This window comes from Mytilus edulis, chromosome 12, assembly GCF_963676685.1.
Source record: "Mytilus edulis chromosome 12, xbMytEdul2.2, whole genome shotgun sequence".
NCBI lineage: Eukaryota > Metazoa > Mollusca > Bivalvia > Mytilida > Mytilidae > Mytilus > Mytilus edulis.
The window spans coordinates 30423391-30444614 of NC_092355.1; the positions used below are offsets into that span (position 1 = coordinate 30423391).

Here is a 21224-nt window from a genome sequence, read left to right on the forward strand (position 1 = left end):
GAGTACCATACAAAACGGACGTCTGCCGGACATTCAACGGACACTTCATCCGTTGGACGTCCGTTCAAAGTTTTGAACATGCTCAAAATTTTCCACCATGTCGACGGATAACACGTACGCTTCAAACGGACATGAAACGGATACGAACGGACGTCTAACGCACATGAACGGATTGAAAAAAAGTTATCCGTTAGGCATCCGTTCGAGCTATCCGTTAAAGTGTGCATGTCAGACCGAGGCTTAAATAAGAATTGTTTTACCCTGTTTTGTGTTTTGAGCAGAAACTAAAGATAAAAAGAAACTAAACAACAATACAAGATCAACAAGACAGAGATTTTTCTTATGAAATCTATTCGAGTCTTCAATGTTTGAGAGTGGCCTTTGTTGAATATGCATATAAACCAAGGTGTGCGACACAGGCTCTTTTGAGCCTCTACGTATATAGTTTTTATCTTCATAACTTTGAAGATCAACTTTGTACATTTTGGGGCTTAGAAAAAGGAACAATGAATAAGGACCTCCGTTAACTCTTTAGATCTATTTCAATCTAATTATATAATTAAGATATAGATCTCTGATTTCGTTATACTACATATGACTCGTATGTAGTATAACGAAATCAGAGATCTATATTTTAATTAGATTGGATCTATTCCATAATTTTGTTGAACTTAAAAGCAACATGTAATATATATCCTACACATTGACAGGAGGAATGCAAACAAATAGATGTATGGATTATAAAGGTTGTGGCATAATAAGGTCAAGACAGCATGCTAACAACACAAAAACGTTCAGACATCTATTATAGGTCAATTAATGAAATTTATCAACATAGAATATGTAATGATGCGGCAAAAAAGCCTTGAGATTGTAAGACATTTATGATTATATTTAGACTCGTTTAAATTGAGGGTGGATACACGCCTCACAAACATTTCGTCAAGAACGAGTATTTATAACTAATCTTTTATTCTTTATAAAATTATAATTACACGCAACTATTGTTTGTTATTTGCATTCTATAAAATTCCTTGAGATATCCTTTATTTGTCACAGAATTATTTTATTAGATGTAATAATAAAGTTACCAAATATTTAATTGATTGATTTCGACGATAGACAATAAAGCCAAAATTGTATACATCGCAAGCAAATCTTTATTTACCGTTTCATTCGAGTTTACCCTATATTCAATAACTTCTAAATTAATAATGAAAAAAATGTTATACGAAATCAAAAGACGCGAATTAATAAACGATTTTAATTCGAATATTTTTGGGTTGTTTGTTTGCTTTCGTTTCAGCAATACATAAATCGTACGTATAAAAATAATTCATGAATTTTTAACACTGAATTAACTAATTTCTAAAATTTCAATAACGGACCTACACTCATCTTATTTCCTTTAGGGGAATTGAATGGCCCGCCCTGTGGCAAATCGAATTGATATGTGTAACAGTTGTAACAAAAAAAAATTAAAAAAATAAGATAACTGGCTGAGTGGGAAATCGATTTGAAACTATAATAATAAGAAGAATACAAATTATTAAGAATACTTTATTAATCTAATTATGGTCCCTTGCGGGTTTTTAATTTTATACAATGATTTTTGTTATAACAATGAAAAAAGAACAAAATGTTTTCAACACAACACAATTAAATACTCATTATTCTGAACAGTTATTGCATGCACTCGGAAAAAAAGTAAATATGGGAGTAATCAATATTTCATGTAGGGATTATTCCCCTTTAGACAGTATCTTATAATCTTTGAAGATATGGTGTTCAGAGCTGGATAATAAAGCCATGAGTCTATGACAGATTTTAAAAATTGAAATGCCAAAGGTTTTTGCTTGTAACGATGACACAAGATGAATGCAAATTCATAAAGAAATAACCCTTTATTTTCGTTGTAAGCTTGCTTTACGTTCATTTAAAAATAATCACTTGTGGATCTTTATTTGTAGTTTCAACCGAAAAACCTTAATTGCTGATTACATAATATACTTGTAATGGCTGAAAAAGATGATGATTACTTGTTAGTGGCAGCTATTGATTTCGGGACAACCTATTCCGGATACGCATTTTCCATGAGGGACACGTATAAAACGGACCCTCTAAAGATACATGCTAACCAAGCCTGGAACGCCGGTGGTAGACAACTTTTGTCCCTGAAAACTCCAACTTGCCTCTTGTTGAATTCCAATAAAGAATTTGACTCCTTCGGTTATGAAGCTGAGAACAAGTATGCGGAACTAGTAATGGATGGAGAGCAGGAAGATTACTATTATTTCCATAGATTTAAAATGAGTTTGCACAATAATAAGGTAATTTTAATCAATGAAACATGATAGGATCATCGATGTTGAAACGAAAAGATTGACATCATTTCATTAATGTAAACTTTAAAAGTTGTTAGTGGGTTTATTAGTTGTTAGTAGCTTTGAACTAGCTGTCAGTAACTGCGAGTACTCTCAGATTTGGTCTCAGCTGGCCCCTAAATAAAAAATGTTTACTGGTTCAGTGAAAATGGACATTTTACTAAACTCCTAAACATATAAATGAGCTAAAACTAAAAAGCATACCAGAGTAACAAATGTCAGAGACTCATGACTCGGGACAGGCGCAAAAATGCGGCGGGGTTAAATATGTTCTCAACTTCCCCTTATACTTCAAGCCAATGCAGAATAAAGTAACACACATTAATAAACACAGTAGAACTCAGTTTAAAAGACGCCCGAGTTCGATGTATTAATAGGTAAAAAAAGAAACTATGCAAAATGACAATGACACAAAAATTAACAAAGGACTACTAGCAGTTACTGACATGCTAGCTCAAGACCTCAATTAAACTCATTGTAAGATTATGTCTTTATCATATGTAAATCAAGCACAATCCCTCCCCTTAAGGGTTTAATAAGGGTTTAGTATCAAACTATAATAAAACAGATGAGAAAAATTTAACACGTATTATAACTGGTTTTAGTGTGAAATGCATGATTTTTTTTTATTAGCTGTTAGTGGCTTTGAACTAGCTGTCAGTAAGTTACTTACTGCGAGCCCTTTCAGGTCTTTACTTATTGTATTTTTGTTGTTAGGATATACATGTACCTCACCACGTCCAATCAGTGTTTTTTTTATATGTATTTCTATTTGTATCAATTTTGATAAGTCAATAGATAAAGGAAGATTAGGTATCAGTGCCAATGAGACAACTCTCCACTCAAGTCACAATTTATAAAAGTAAACCATTATAGGTCAAAGTACGGTCTCCAACACGGAGCCTTGGCTCACAGCGAACAGCAAGCTAGAAAAGGCCCCAACAAATATTAGTGTAAAACTGTTCAAACAGGAAAAACAACGGTCTTGTTTATATAAAAAAACGAGAAACGAGTAACACTTTTGAACCGCAGCAACAAACGAAAACTACAGAGTACTTGCAAGCAATTGCGGCGGGTTTAAACGTTTTAAGGTAGATCATAAGTAAATGTTTTTTGAGACAAAATTTTCTTAAAATTTGCCAAAATGAAGATTTCAAAAGTATGGGTCACCGTGCTATTTTTCAAGCTATGAGTCGTTAAAAATTGCCTAATTTTGGTTAGTTTGTTTATGAAAAAACACATAAGAGTGCATAAAAAAAATCTATGAGATAGAATTTTGAAATAAATTGTGAGAAGATAGATTTCATAATATGTTTTAAGAAAAAAAAAAGAAAACATGGTGTCACCGAACTTGTTTTCTTGCCACAAGTAAAAATAAAAAAAATCCATATTAGCCTAGTATAAATTTGGTACTAAAAGAGTTATCTCCCCTTAAATGGCTCATTAGGAAAAAAAAATGATTTTAAGAACCAAAAAGATACATGTATATATTTGTTAATACAATAAATCAACAAGTTTTCTTTATATCAATAAACAGTTTAACCATTAAATTGCAAATCTGTTCCAAAATTTGCTGATTTGGGAAAATAACTAGACCGATTTTGTACTGTGATTGTACAATCCAAGATGGCGGTATACCATGAATGTACCTTAATGGTACCAAGCCTTTACCCTTATCCTATACAATAGTGGAACATCACGACATAGAAAGACACACTAAAAAATGTCGATAGAAATGACTCCACTCAATCAAAAGACATATTAACACTAGGGAACATACACTAAACGAATACATTTGATCTATGATACAATGTAAAAACAAAATCAATAGAATAAGGGACGACCAATTATAAAGAAACAGTATTATGTCGCTGTGAAATGATACACAATTTCTGAAAAACTAAAATCCAATCGGATACATCTCTTTAGTGTAAATACTGAAGTCGTCATTATTGATAGCCAATATATCATCCAAATATCTAAACCTGTTGTTAAATGTTTTGAGTTAGATGTTGTTTCGATAGGTCTTAGCTGATTTTAATCATAAATTGTAACTCAAAACAATTAAGGCCGTGTTCACACCAAACTCCATGAAAACTAAACTTGTTTACAATTAGTTTAATATACTGGACATTGGTTTCACATTAAATTTGTTCCCATCTATACACCTTGTTTAATTACCTGTACATAGGATTTGTTCACACTTGTAAACTCGATGTCATTTAAATGTTCATTACGTAATAATTACATTAGATGTATGTTTCATTATAATATTTTATTCTGATTGGCTAACTGCACATCACGTGTTATTCCGTAAGCAGTTGCATTGCTCAATACAACTTTTCACTCATTATAACACGTGCCCCAACAATAAAGTGCACAGGTGAATTTAATTATAAAATATATAAAATTCGTGTTTTTATGATCATAGCTAAAAAATGTAATTATAAGTATTGAATGCTTCTTTTTGTAACTTTATAGGGTTGTAAAAGCGTTGACCGTGCGTACATTTTTAGAATGAAGCGCTTCCGAACCTCAATTGGAAAATTAATCTGATTCTACAGATGCATGATAAAAAAAAATCTGAATCAAGAGTTTGCCCATACATTATAGTGTTAAATGTTGGGGGAAAAAAATAAAAAATACCAGCATCGAAAAAAAAAAAACCCGGAATAAAACGTTTGCGCGGAAAAACTTCTGACTCAGATAAATAAACAAAATAGCCCCTTTCCCCTTTTTTGGAAGTTAAGTGGTTGCTTCTTTATGAAAGCCATTTTGATGATTTGCAGTAGTTTAAAGATACTAAAGATGTCTCGATTAGGCATTAGAAAACGTAGGCTGCAGCAGCGTGCTTACAGACGAAGAAGAACTGAGGACATATTAGGGATCACGATATTTCTATCTTTTCTGTTTGTTCAAGTTGTATTTCTTCTCCAATGTGTATTTGGCAAAGGGAGGTGGTAATGTTTTTTTTTTGTTTTTTTTTTACTTTTAAGTGTATTACTTTTAAGTGTAATTGAACGGATCCGAGATACTAGACAAATAATACATTTACCACTTTTTAAGTGATGCATTTATGAGTGAATCGTTCTCTGAGTAAAGACGAGTGGCAAATATTTCTGTGTAAGTCAAGTTGATTCGGAAAGATGTGAACGTGTAAAAAGTCGGACCAATTTATGTATTTCTTATTCCGGACATTTAGACTTGTTTCTTATATTATTCAAAAACATGTATTTCTACAAAAAAAAACTCCATAAAACACTGAACTGAATGGGATTAATGTTAATAATGTCTTGCCATAGATCATCTCTTTTGTCTTGAATGAAATCACAGGATGCCAGTAAGTGTTCAACGATATTCAAGAAGAACTTTCCACATTTGTCGCAAAGTAAATGTTCATCTTCATAACGTACTACCGAACATAAGTCAATAACATACTTGGCGGAGACACGAAGTTCGGGAAATTGTTTCGCAATTGTCCATGCTTTATGCGGTTTGATTGCAGAATGAATATGTCTAAACATATAAAAGTCATTATCGCATGAAATTCGGTAAGACCACCATGTTTCTTCACTTGCATTTATATTCTGATTTCTGAGGTACCAACATCCAAACTATCGGTAATTCGGTGATTCGGTAATGAGGAGTACCCAAATTGCAATCATGTTTAAATTCACATCAGGCTTTTACTTCCGGTTACAACAAGTGTGAGCAGACGAAATATGGTGCATAAAATCCGAAGTGTTGTGATGCTTACATAGCGCATCGGTAAGAAACTAAAAGCTTGAACTGTTTAATAGACATCGTTCTTTTACCCTGAACTATTATTTTGGAGCATAACGACGAAATCAAAGTTAAAATGGTAAAAAAATCAGCCTGGACCAAGCAGTACCAACATGGCCGCGGCCAAGAAAAATGGTTTTGATATCATACTTTCATCGTTTAAGAGTAAATGTAGTGACCTATTAGAGAGTGATTCAACCTTTCATGAATCTATCACAGCTGTTAATGAACACTTGCAAACAGAAAGCGCCGAAACGACCGGCATGACGGGGGAGGACAAAGTGGCCGTTAAAGTAATAACATTGATGTTGCCGGCCCTAGAGGTACTTGTAACCTCTAAACAGGACGAAAGACTTCACAAGCATGATGTAGCTATCAATAAATTGCAGGCACAGGTGAGAAACGTATTGTACGAAAATGACTCTTTAAATCAGTACTCTAGACGAGAAAATGTACGCATTTCTAATGTTCCAGAAGCAGATGGAGAAGACTTGACTGATATTTTAATTGAAATTGCTGGTTCGGTAGGGGTAGTCATAAAGCCAGACAACATACACGCCATACATAGAATTGGTCCGAAGCGCGAGGGGAAAGCACGCCAAGTCATTGCTAGATTCGTCCACCGTGAGCCTCGATTTCTGCTGTTGAAGAATCGTGCCGAGCTGAGAAAAAATGAACGTTTTAAGAACATTTTTATAGCTGAAGACCTTACAAAGCTGAAATTCAAGCTACTCTTCTACATTAAAAAGCAGACCAATGTAAAATCAGCATTTACAAAAGAGGGAAGGATCCATTGTACGCTAAATAACGATTCAAAGGTTACAATTGATAGTCCGGATGACTTGTTTAAAATTGGAATGGATACCGTGGATTACAAAGCTTTAGGATTGCCAGAATTTTAGGGGTGCGAAGGAAGTCAAAAGGAGCGCAGTGTTGAAATAAATTCAAAATGTGAAAATCTGTCCATATTCATAAGTGAAAGTGATCGTCAAAGTTGTGAAATTCAAAATGTGAAAAGCCAGCTAAAAGTTCTGTCGTTAAATGTGTGTGGGTTGGTGTCAAAAAGTAAAATCCCCGATTTTGTGGAGTTTATTTCATCATATGATATATTGTGTTTTACTGAATCAAAATTTGATGCATATGATGATGTTCATTTATCTGGTTATGAATTACTACCACCTATAATACGTGAGAAATGTAGACATAAGTCTGGTGGTATAGCAGTATTTGTAAAAAGTTCTATTTACAAATATGTAAAAGTTATTGATATCTCTAGTCAATGTATATATTTGTTCTCTATTGTGAATTTGTTGCCAAGTGATTTGTTGTTTGGGATAGTATATATCCCCCCTGAAAACAGTGTTATGGTTCAGTTGATATATTTGATGAAATTTTAGAAAAAATAATTGATATCACTGTTAATAAAAATTACCAAGTGTGCCTACTTGGGGACTTTAATGCCCATACAGAGACTCATGATGACTTTATTATTGTAAATGATACAATCCTAGACAGCCTGCTGATCGACGAGAATTCCAGAAAATATATGAACAGTATTAATGTCCTGTACGAATTGGGTATCCCAATTAAGCGTTCTTCGAAGGACATTTCGAATATAAATAATTATGGACACAAATTATTGGAATTTTGTAAAAATTTAGATCTGTATATTGTTAACGGTAGAATTAGTAATGATCAATTAGTAGGGGCTGTTACAACAAGTAAAAACACACTTATTGATTATGCTATTGTGTCATCTATGTTATTTAAATGTATTTCATACTTCAATATTGAAAATTTTGATCCAATTTTGAGTGATATTCATTGTCCAGTTGTCATACATTTTGATACTTCTGTAATACTTGAATCTGTTGATACTCTGTCACATGATGATAATAGCAATGTTGTATATAAATCAAAATGGAAGAATAATAATGCAAATGTATTTTTAGAAAATTTGAATGATGAAAATATTCATAATTTAGTTGAAAAACTTGAAAATCTAGATGTCAATAATATAAATGTTTAAACTGTCAACAATGTAATATTGAATTGTAATTCAATTATTAAAAATGCTGCTGATAAAGCTGACATGATTGTAGAATTCAAACCCGAGAACGGTCGACCTGGTGTCAGGTCAAAAAAATGTAAACCTTATTTTAATCAAGATTGTTATTTCAAACGTAAAGCATATCGTAAATGTAAAAATCTCCACTGGAGATTACAAAGGGCTGAAACAAAAGAAAATCTCATCGCTAGTAGTAGAGCGTATAAACGTACGCTTAACAAGCAGTTTAGAGAATATCAGAAGTCTGTTATAGACAAATTGAAAAACTTGCGTAAATCTGATTCGAAAGCATACTGGTCTCTTTTGAACAAATGTGATACAAAAGGTAACAAAGCTGTAAATAAAATTGCTATGGATGTATTGTATGATCATTTTAAAAATCTTAATGCTCTTGATGAACAGGATGATAATGATATTGTATTACCTAATAATATTACTGATTATAATATTGAATTAAATCAAGATATTACTGAAGACGAAGTATTATATGCTGTCAAATCATTGAAAAATAATAAAGCATGTGGTGGTGATCTTATATTGAATGAATTTTTGAAATATGGTACAGTAAAGTTAATGCCTGTTTTTGTAAGAATATTTAATATTGTATTTCATAGTGGTATTATACCTGATAGTTGGTCAGAAGGTTATATATGTCCAATATTTAAGAATAAAGGTAATCCAAATGATATGGATAATTATCGTGGTATTACTATTTTAAGTTGTTATGGTAAATTATTTACTTGCATTTTGAATAATAGGCTTCATACATATTTAGAAAATTCTGGTTTATTGTGTGAAGAACAAGCAGGGTTCAGAAAAGGTTATAGTACGGCAGATCATATTTTTAATTTGAAATGCTTGATTGATTTATACTTACATAGAGGTAGAAAATTGTATTGTGTATTTGTTGACTATCGAAAAGCTTTTGACTCTGTCAGAAGAGTATATTTATGGCAAAAACTGTTGAAATGTACCATTGATGGCAAAATGTTTAAGATTATAAACAGTATGTATAACAATGCAAAGTCTTGTGTGAGACAAGGCAACTCTTGTTCAAACTTTTTTAAATCCAATGTTGGTGTACGCCAAGGGGAAAATCTATCTCCTGTATTGTTTGCCATTTTCTTAAATGACTTGGTCGAATTTATGTCACATTCATATAATGGTTTAGTTGATATGAGTATTGCAGCACGTCAACGTATCATGTGTGGTAAAAGAGAAAAAAATTCATATACACTGTATTCTATATTGTATCAGCTTAGTAAAAGGGGTATCTATCACTCTAAATGGTTGTTAGAAATTAAAAGTACTTTATATGAATGTGGATTTAATTTGATGTGGGATGATCAAATAATTGCTAAATCTGATAATATTAGTAAGAATGTCAAGAAATGTTTAAGTGAGAAATTTATGTTGAACTGGAGTAATAATGTTATGAATTCTGCAAAATGTCTTAATTACAGAATATACAAATCTGATTTTTGTTTTGAGAAATATTTATCGTTGTTACCATCTGATCTAAGAATGTATTTATGTAAATTCCGTTGCCTTAGTAATAAATTGCCCATTGAAACGGGCAGATTTTTTAATATTGATAGAACTGAAAGACATTGTAATCTTTGTAATGCTAATGAACATGGTGATGAGTTTCATTACTTATTCAAATGTACCTTTTTCAACAATGAAAGAGCTAAATTTTTACCTTTAAATATATGTAATAACCCTAATGTTTTAAAATTTAAAGAATTGATGAATACATCAGATTTATTTACACTTACTGGAATAGCAAAATTTTGCAAAAGTGTTATTAAAACCTTTTAATACATGTGCTTAATCATGTTACTATAATTTGTACTTCCTGTCAAATATCTGTATTAATTATATATACTATTATTGCACCTTTGTTAACCATGTTGTTCTAATGTAAATATGTTCACACTTTTATTGTTTGTTAAAAATGTTGTACTAACATACCCCATAGGGGGCTTTAGTGAAATAAAATGTCTTATGTCTTATGTCTTTACATCTTTAAAAATCGAATAACAGATGTTTTATTATATTACTTTGTATATTCAAAACAATTTGACATTAGTCCTTGCTTACTTTCATTCATTTTGTTAAGAAATGGGTACTCGTATATATCTTTTTTTGCTCATTTTTAAAAGATGACGGTTTGTCGACGTCCGTGTATTTTACTTGTTTCCGGTGAGTACGTCATCTGTTGATATATACTGAACGTTTTGTGAATATTTGAGTTTATTTACCTACATGTATTTGAAAGACGAGCGTTATGTCATATCAATAATAAACAATACAAATTGTTTAGTACCTAAGAACACTTGTAAGATTTTCGCTGCTATATTTGTTTAGTAGGTGCATTACTCGCTTATCAAAATTATGTCCTTTATCGTTACTAGTGAGCCTCTAATCCTGTGCATTTAGTCTAAAAATGGAAAACAAAACTCTAGTCAAATCTAGAAATTTAAATAGAATAAATGCATACGGATTCCTGACAAATTGTATAAGTTCGACATGTATATATGGGTTCGTTATCGAATCCGGCAGGTTTCATTTTTTTTAACACAGATCGCTTGTACCATGTGGGACATGTTACATAAAGAGATAATTCTGCAAATAAATCGACTCACTTTTTTAATGTTAAAAAAAACGTATTTAAACAATGGATATCTATATACCTGCTTTGCTTGTAATGCTTCAACATGCTTCTATGTGATTTAATTTAGATATACATTTCTATCTTAATTTAATGTGATAGGCGATTTTTTTTATTTAAAGAATGTAAAAGGTGATATGGCACTAGAGGATATAACTGGAAAATCAGTGCCGGCGATTGATGTATTCGCGCATTCAATAAAGGCATTAGTCAACCACTTGATGGATGCATTAGAAAGCCGGGGCACAGGAGTAATATCAAGTGACATAAAATGGGTACTAACAGTTCCAGCTATATGGACAGATAACTCGAAGCAGTTTATGAGGAAAAGTGCTGAAAAGGTATTTTTTCCATTCGTAACATTTTTTGTTGAAGATACTTGTAATAAAATAACTCTGATTTGAAACACGCGGCACGTGTCTTTGGGATTGTGATAGTTAATTCATTGTCTCCTCTCTTTTCATGGAATAACGTCATTAATGCTATATTTAGTTAAAACCACGAATGACTCAAACGTGGATTGTTTGAGAAAATTTGCATTACTCAATACAACTTTTCATTCATAATAACAAGTGCTCCAACAATAAAGTGCACAGGTGCTACTATACAAATTCTTGACAAAAATAAAGCAGGTCTATACCTATGTTGCAGTGGGACCATATCCCTTGTTCTATTTAGCGGAATACTGTTACACTACTATAACAAGATGTCAAATATACCAAGGTGACAATAAAAACTCAAGGACGACGGGGGCATTGAAAACGCAGTGACGGATCAAGGGGGAGGGTTCCGGGGGTTGGAACCCCCCTTTTTCGGACGATCAATGCATTTGAATGGGGGCATATAGTTGGAACCCCCCTTTGTCCTGGGTTGGGAACCCCCCTTTTTAAAATGGCTGGATCCACCCCTGCAACGCTTTATCAAACACCGGAAGACAAAAAAGTCCACAAAAGACTCCATTACATCAGACGTTTGCGCGCAACACAAATCCCATTAAAACTGGATTTATCTTAGGTGCTCCGAAAAGGAAAGCAGAGACCATAATGCGAACCGTCATGTTGCTCGTGTTGTTTACACATTTAATGAAAAGTCTCCCTCAATAATGTAACTCTATCAGTTAAATCCGAAAAAAAATATGGATCACTATAAAGTATAATATTTTATTTCTATATAACATGTTTATTTTGTCTTTGGCAGGCTGGTATTCAAAAGGATCATCTTTTGATATCACTGGAACCGGAAGCCGCATCAATATATTGCCAACTCCTACCTACAGAGAAATTAAGTGGTGCCGAACCAGGTTTCACCATGGCCAAAGTAGGAACTAAATATATGATAGTAGATCTTGGAGGTACGTGTTTCGTAATTATACAAACTTGGACAAAACCACTCACTCCTTTGAAATATCACGAGGATTCAAAATAAAGCTAGTTTTTAAAGACCCACTGTCATTGTATTCTGTGTCTAAAGTTAACAAATTATCGTTTGATCTTAACACTTGTAATTTGTGCATTTTATCAAAAACACAGCAACATGAGCAACCAATCGAAACACAAAAAACAACCAATAAGATCACGGGGTCCGCGTAAAATCCTTAACATATAAGGGTGTCTAAATAGTTATCAAAGGTACCAGGGTTATAATTTAGTACGCCAGACGCGCGTTTCGTCTACATAAGACTCATCAGTGACGATCATATCAAAATATTTATAATAATTCAATAACAAAACAATTCAATATTATATAATCTACTTTAAAAGAACTTTTCCATTAATTTTATGAAATTCTGACATGTGGAGCAGGATTTGCTTACCCTTCCGGAGCAACTGAGATCGCCCCTAGTTTTTGGTGGGGTTCGTGTTGTTTATTCTTTAGTTTTCTATGTTGTGTCATGTGTACTATTGTTTGTCTGTTTGTCCTTTTCATTTTTAGCCATGGCGTTGTCAGTTTATTTTCGATTTATGAGTTTGACTGTTCCTCTGGTATCTTTTGTCCCTCTTTTACAGACATAAAAAAGGTCGCTAACATTAAACTTAAAAGTCGAAATGTAAATCTAGTTGTTGTCGTGTGTTGCTGTTTATTATGATAATCGTGTATTGTTCTGTACAAAATGAGGTTTCTCGGTTGAATTGTTCTACATTAATTTTGTCAAGTCGTAGCCTTTTATTATCATTTTTATTTGATACAGAATATAGGTTTTGATCATCGACCTATAAGTTTGATCTCTGATTGAGTTTTTTTAAAGCACATCTTGTAATTTAATATCCGAGTTGTTGTTTGAATGAAGAAATACCATTTATACTTTTGCATTTAGGTGGCACAGTAGACATCACTGTACATGAAAAGTTAGCTGGAGGTGGTTTGAAGGAAATAAGTAGAGCAACAGGCGGTGATTGTGGTGGAACGTCTGTCGATGCCGATTTTATGCAATTGTTAGCGAAGATATTTGGGGCCCCTCTTATTCATACAATGAAACGCGAGCAGCCGGAAGCTTATTTGGACATGATTAGAGAATTCGAAACGGTAAAAAGGACTATAACACCGACTAAGCAAGGAAAGGTGAACATGGCAATACCCTATGCTACTCTTGATTCCCTTTGCAAGGAGTATCTGAAAGAAGACTTATCTACTGTATTATTAGCATCACCTTATGATAAATCAATTTCCATTAGAGGAGACAAAATGAGATTTGATGCTGATATTTTTAAAAAACTTTTTGATAAAACTGTAAAGAACATTTTAGCATTGATACAAGAAATCATCACACGCAAAGAATCAAAAGAAGTTACAATGGTACTCTTAGTAGGAGGGTTCGCCGAATGCTCAGTAGTGCAAGCAGAAATAAGGAAAACGTTTTTACACCAAAGGGTGATAGTGCCAGAGGAAAGTGGTCTCACTGTACTTAGAGGTGCAGTCATATTTGGTCATAATCCGAAAGCCATCATTTCGCGTAAGATTAGGGTAACTTATGGGATTTGTGTTCGAGCAAACTTTGATTCTGACATCCACGATCAAGAACACTATGTCGAATTAAATGGTGAACCGAGATGCAGAGATGCGTTTGACATGGTAATGAAGAAAGATACCACAGTTCTACCCGGAACGACAGTAAAAAAGAATTATTTGTCAGTTGTAGGTATAAGTACCATCGATTTTATTGTATTTGTCAGCGAGAAATATTCTCCAGTATACACAGATGAAGATGGTTGTACACGTCTTGGTGGAGCTAAAATTGATATATCTGACCCTTCAGAACAACAGAATTTGAAAGTTGAGTTCATATTTGGAAACACCGAAGTGAGCTTAGAGGCAGTAGAAGCAATATCAGGAAACTCTTGTCAATTAACTTTTGATTTGATTTGACAGATTCATAACTTATTGCACATTTTTGGAGATTTGTTCTTTACTTAGTTTCTGGTGAAGTCAAGAAGGGTTGTATTTGCAGTTAAATCTTCTAATAAACACATAATTATACTCAGTCTTTTTATAGCAAAGACGATTTGAAATTTAGTTTATATACTGATTGTTTTTTTTTTTTATTATTAAATAACAAGCACTTGAACTGCATTTTTTAGTCATTAACAATAGTTGCATATAATGGTAAGTCAAACCTTTTCGATAACGATGCTATAGATTATTATTTTTTGAAAGCGATGATCTATTCTGAATGTGAAGGTACAGAAATAGAAATAATAAAATGTATATAAAAAATGAAGCATTATATTAATTAAATTACAAATTATTCTAAATACTAAACGATTTTATTGCAAAATAGGTAAAAGCGTAAGAATATTCAACTTTTGGTGTAAATGTAAAACGGCAACATGTTTCCATGGAAAGCCTCAAAATCGTGTTGACTAAATAAACTCATCATAGATACCAGGACTAAATTTTGTATATACGCCAGACGCGCGTTTCGTCTACAAAAGACTCATCAGTGACGCTCGAATCCAAAAAAGTTGAAAAGGCCAAATAAAGTACGAAGTTGACGAGCATTAAGGACCAACATTCATAAAAGTTGTGCCAAATACAGCTTGGGTAATCTATGCCTGAGGTAGAAAAGCCTTTGTTTTTTAAAAATTCCAAATTTTGTAAACAGTGAATTTATAAATATAACCATATCAATGATAATTCATGTCAGCACAAATAGTGCTAACTACTGGGCAGGTGTTATCCTCGGGGAAATAAATCTCCACTTGCAGTGGCATCGACCCAGTGGTTGTAAATAAACTCATCATAGATACTAGGACTAAATTTTGTATATTCGCCAGACGCGCGTTTCGTTTACAAAAGACTCATCAGTGACGCTCGAATCCAAAAAAGTTAAAAAGACCAAATTAAGTACGAAGTTGAAGATCATTAAGGACCAAAATTCCTAAAAGTCAAATGACAGATTATTGTACGCTGATTCCAAAAACATATATGGTTTCTATACAAAAATATAAATAAGGGAGATAAGTTTTTACTTCCGGTTTGAAAAATGTCACTTCTGGTATTGTTTGATAGTTTACTTAACATAGACAATGATAGATTCTAAAAAATATATTGTTCAATAAACTTTTACATTAATTTAGCACAAAACATAGCTACTTCCGGTTTAGAAAAGTTCTCCTCCGTTAGACTTTTTCGCAGCCTAATACAACAAGTCATATAGCAATTTCATGTATACATATGAGGCAAAAGCAAAATTTTAAATCTATGACCTTAAGCTCAATGTCAAGGTCATCAACCAAGGACCTCACATCCAAAATACCCTAGGTCTTAATTATATATGATAAATGAGTTAAGAGAAAACTCCCATTAAATGTCTCTGTACCCTTTCAACTCAAATGTACATGTAACGACATGTCGCAACTAATAATTCTGTAAAAATATTTTGTCAATATCTTGCAAGATTTCTGAAAATAAGTGATAACAAGGCAAAATCAAAAATTTGAACACCACCTTGACCTTTGACCTTAACATCATTTTCATGTTTATTGACGAACGACCTCAAACCAACAGATCCTCGGTCTCTATCACTAATGGTTTGCCAGCTACAAATGCATTTCACATATATCAAATACAAAAGGTTAGATAACTCTCATATGTAATTTTTAAACAGCTCCGGTCAAAATCGAATCAACCTGAGGATATAACGAGCAATTTGGTAAAATAAATTTGTCGTTTTTTTTTCAACGATTGCGACGTATAAGAAATAACAAGAAAAACAGTGTTCGGGGAGGTAACTGTTACATGGAAAAGTTTTTGGTTACGCAGTGTTAGTTTCAAAAGTGTATTAATGGAATTTAAGTAAATAGACTCACGGTGAGTAAGGTTGTCCTGCGAGAAATCGTTCTGTGCTGGTGATTCGTTCCTGACGGGTGCTGGTGATTCGGTCCTGACGGGTGCTTGTGATCAATGAAAAAATGTAAACAAAGACGAAAATGATGATTTTTGACGTTTTCTATCATAAAAAATGGAAGGAAACAGTTGAGATTTTTCAATTTTGTTTCTTGCTGGTTCATAGGTAAACCATTAAAAAGTTGACCCTCTAAACTGTTTCAGTAAGCGTAACACAAAAGTGCTCATTTTCAGAAAATCTAGAAATGAAAAAATAAAACAAAAATGCTCATGGAGTCCGCTTTCTATACCCAAAGCCAAACGACAAAATTATTTCGTGAAAAACCCGTGCAATTAAGTAAAATTTTTCGTTTTCTCAGTTTACTCATGTCCTGATACTGTGCTGGTGGGTCCTGATACGGTGCTTGTGATTTTGGGTAAAAAGATTGTCATATTTAAAACAAATGTTACAAAATCAATAAAATTTGGCTGATTATTGTATTCAATCGGATGTGTGACTCCTATTTTTACTTTTTTGCATCCATTTGGCTGTTTATAAGCGTTTTTAAATAATCGTAACTTATACTTCATAAATGGGCAATATCATCCGTCCAATATCAGTAAAAAATAAATACATGTATGTAATAAGAATAGTTTTATTTAAGATATTAAATATCCTTAAATTGATGATTCTCTACATAATATGTTTCAAAAGGTGCTTAAAATAAAGCGACATTTATAAGGGGGTCTTATATTGACATTAAGGTTTCAATTTAACTGGTTTATTTCAGTTAGATATGCGTTCCACACACCCCTCGCAACTCCATCCAACCTCCTCCTTCATTGGTACAGTGGTGTAACAACACATAAATTAAAAGAAACATAGAATAATAACATTAAGACACAAATTATTGAACAACGCATACTCGCAGCTACTGAAAGCTAGTTCAAAACCGCATTTTCAACTAATACCGGTAGATTAACCAAGTTCTCTTAGATAAAAATCTCAATCTTACCGATCATAAAGTTCATATTTTAATGTTTGATAAATCAGAACTTTAAAAGTGTTCAGTGAATCTTGTGCTCATTACAGTTATTTCATAACTACGTATAAATCAGATATTATAAAGGCATTTGGAAGATACCAAGAAGTATTTTACAGTTTATGATCATGAAGAGATGGAAATTGCATGGAATTTAACATAAGATAAGCAGAAATTGATAGTAGGTTTTGGCGAAAGACTTTAAAATGTCTTTGCATTAAATTCTAAACAGTTTTCTTTTTGTCGTAAATGGTTAAATTTTCAACAACATCTCAATAACTGTGTTTGAACGAACAGAACAAAGGTGAACTATAGTTGTTAATTTCTGTGTCATTTTGGTCTCTTGCGGAGAGTTGTCTCATTGGCAATCATAAGCACATCTTCGTTTTTTATATTTTAATCAATTTTTCATGGAGTTTGATCTACTTTTTAACTTCAACCCTGGTGAGCCGTGCTAATCGTCGGTATGCTGTTGCAACCTTCGCATGTAAATTGTCATATTTCCATCTTTTTTTCTGATTTATTTTACCCAATTCATACGTGACAGGATTATTATCCTAGTAACCGGTGTTACCAATGCATATATTGAACATAAGTTATAATAATTCAACAATACTATATTTATTGTGTGTATGTCAGGTTGTTCAGGCAAAACAAAACTACAAAAACTTCAAAAACAAGAGATATTTTTTAAAAAATGTCATGATTATCTGTCTATTTCTAAACAGGTATTGTCTTAATCCTGCAATTAATTCTGTATATTGTTTGTGCTTTGAAAGACACAAAACTCACATTTTCTCCCTTTTTTTTTCGATTTGCATTATCTTGAGGCCAGCGTAGTAATATAAAAATCACCCACTCAGCTGAAGACGGGTTCGCAAAAAAGTGTAACGTGTACACCGGGTTAGCGTGTCTGTTTCTATTTTAGAATGAGTCCGTTACCAGTTTGATACTGGATCCAAAATTGTTCTATTTACAAAATATACATGTATAACAAACAGTCTTTATTCATAAATAAACGTCAATGAACCAAAATATGTACAACGGCTCTTTGCGGTCTCAAATAAACTATCTATAGCTATTAACTTTTCTACTTTAAATATATACAATGGTACAAATTTGTACTATTACAAATTTGTCCTGGGTCAGGAACAAACTTGTCCTCCTGGTACAATAATGTACCCTACAAGTTTACACACTTGTCCTTGTTCTCTTGGTACAATTATGTACTTACAAGGTGGTCACACAGACTCACACTTGTCCTATACGGTACAATACGGTTCAACTTGTAAACGTACAAGTCCGTATTTTTAACAGGCACCAACCTGTTCTTTATTACACTTAGTAATATTAACACAATATCTAATATATAAGAGACAGCGATCTCGAATATAAACGTACCGTACCTTGGTCTTATGTCTCCGAAGACTTTATGACAATCGACCCTGAGCTAGGAATCTCTCCTGCTTATATACCCCGATTTAAACTGTACCATTTTTGATGAAGGGGTGTTCTAACAAAGTGCCTTCTTACCAGTATCTGAGTTTCCTAAAGAACACCCCTTTTCATTTGACCTGACCCAAAGTTTACCCGCGAAACATCTTACTCTTTTCTATGTTTATTAAAGTATCATATAAAATATATAAAATAAGGCTTCTACCGAACTGTAACCAATGTAAACAATTTAAACTTAGATACAAAATCATCACATAACCCACGCCTCAAAAACACATGCGTCCCGCATGTCTAAAACTAACTTTACAACATAGAAATACTATATATACATTTTAATTCAGTTAAATGTACAAAATCTATTTAACAACATAATCTGCCATCCAAGCTGGTTTTCGCCTTGTACGACGCCCTTCAACACTACTTTCCTCAGTTTCTTCAACAGGCAACGTTGACTCATGAACAGCAATGTCTTGAACATAAGGAGTCTCTATAGGGTCGTTTTCAGCTGTATCATTTTCAGTGTTTAATGGAACAAAAGTGTTATTATCTGATTCTGTCCTTAATGTCTGTTTGTTCTTTTTCTTAAGTCTGTCGACATGTATGACTTGTGGTTTCCCTCTGTATCCACAGTCAACTTTATATGTAAGGTCACCATATTTGTCGAGAATTTTGAAAGGACCTTTCCAGAAACTAGTCAATTTTGAAGACATCCCAGGTTTCTTAACTGGGAAATAAACATACACCTCGTCATCTTTTCTGAAATTTTGGTATGACAATTTGAGGTCGTGATAGTGTTTCTGTCTTCGCATTTGCCCTTTAATTTTACCTCTGACAAAACTGTGGGAGTGTTCTAACCTCTCTTTAAGCTCCCAAGCCCATTTATGTGCAGGGATATCTTTAACTGATGGTGGCATTTCATACATGATGTCTAAAGGGGTTGATAGTTCCCTACCTAACATGAGACTTTTTGGCGTTTGTCCAGTCGTCTCGTGCTCTGATGCCCTATATGCCATCATGACAAAAGGAATGTATTCATCTCAGTCTCTCTGGTTCTGTTCCACAAATGAACTTAACATTGTTGCAAGAATCTTATTAAACCTTTCCACCATACCATCAGATTTTGGATGATATGGAGTGGTACTTGTTTTCTTAATGTTTAGAATACAACACATCTCTTGAAACAACAAGCTTTCAAATTGCCTGCCTTGATCTGAATGAATCCAATGAGGAACACCAAATCTTACAATGACTTCTTCAACTATAATCTTAGCCACAGTCTTAGCTTCCATATTTGGCATGGCAAAAGATTCCGTTCACTTTGTGTAGTAGTCAGAAACTACCAAGATATATTTGTTACCACTCTCTGTTTCTGGCAACTCACCAAGGATATCTGTAGCTATCCTTTCCATTGGTCCATTAGCTTAAACTAAAGCCATTGGAGCTCTTTTGGACTTTTGTGGACTTTTTCGCTTTGCACATTTGTCACATCCGTTTATGTAAGTCCTGACGTCATTTTGTAACCCAGGCCAATAATAAGATTGTCTAATTTTTGCCAAAGTTTTATGGATACCCAAATGAGCAGAACATTTATTATCATGGGAAAATTGTAAAACCTTTTTGCGTTCTGATAAAGGAATGATAGCCTGCATTTTTACAATTTTGGTTACAGGGTCTTCAAATCGTCTGTAAATAAGTCCGTCTCTTAACTCTAAGTTGTTCCATTGATTCCAAAGTGATCTCAAGAAAAATCCCTTATCAGAAATATTTTTGTAATTCGGACGTTCGTCTGTTTCTACCCATTTTGTCACTATTTTCAGGTCATGATCATTTTCTGAATTTCTATTAGAGACAAATCATGATGTTCACTGTCATCATCTTTGTCATTACTATCATCAAAACGGGTGATAGCATTAACAGTGTCATATTGGTCTTTAGTCTCAGTCTCTTTTTCTAAACCGGAATGATAACCGCATTGTTTACAAGGAATGCGACTAAGTGCGTCTGCATTCCTATGTTGCACTCCTGGTCGATGTTGAATTTGCATCTCAAATGATCCTAATGTCTCTATCCATCTAGCTATCTGTCCTTCTGGGTTCTTAAAGTTAAGTAACCACTTTAATGATCCGTGATCAGTTCTTACCGTGAATTTTCTACCGTAGAGGTATGGTTTAAAATGTTTAACAAAACAAACCACAGCAAGCAACTCCTTGCGTGTCACACAGTACTTTCGTTCTGATTTTGAAAGTGTACGACTAGCATAAGCCACAACATGTTCAAGTCCTTCATCAGATGTCTGAGTCAAGACAGCTCCGACTGCCAAATTGCTTGCATCAGTATCCAAAATGAACTCTTTGTTAAAATCTGGATATGCAAGAACTGGTGCGTTTATTAATTTACCTTTTAATTGGTCAAAAGTTTCTTGACATTCTGAAGTCCAAACAAACTTAGTTTCTTTCTCTGTAATTTTGTGTAACGGTTTAGCAATGTGGGCAAAG

At 33.3% G+C, this 21224-nt stretch overlaps 2 protein-coding genes across 2 annotated transcripts; one reads left to right on the forward strand and one right to left on the reverse strand.

Annotated features, from left to right (window-relative positions):
* Positions 1-1975: 1975 nt before the first annotated feature.
* LOC139498232 (heat shock 70 kDa protein 12B-like) lies at positions 1976-14292 on the forward strand. Its single transcript, XM_071286602.1, has 4 exons — positions 1976-2330; positions 11032-11250; positions 12107-12260; positions 13224-14292. The coding sequence occupies exons 1-4, from the start codon at positions 2016-2018 to the stop codon at positions 14270-14272; spliced, it is 1737 nt and encodes a 578-aa protein (XP_071142703.1). The 5' UTR covers positions 1976-2015; the 3' UTR covers positions 14273-14292.
* A 4793-nt stretch (positions 14293-19085) lies between these two features.
* LOC139497564 (uncharacterized) lies at positions 19086-19742 on the reverse strand. The gene has a single exon (XM_071285794.1). The coding sequence runs from the start codon at positions 19740-19742 to the stop codon at positions 19086-19088; it is 657 nt and encodes a 218-aa protein (XP_071141895.1).
* Between the last annotated feature and the right edge of the window lie 1482 nt (positions 19743-21224).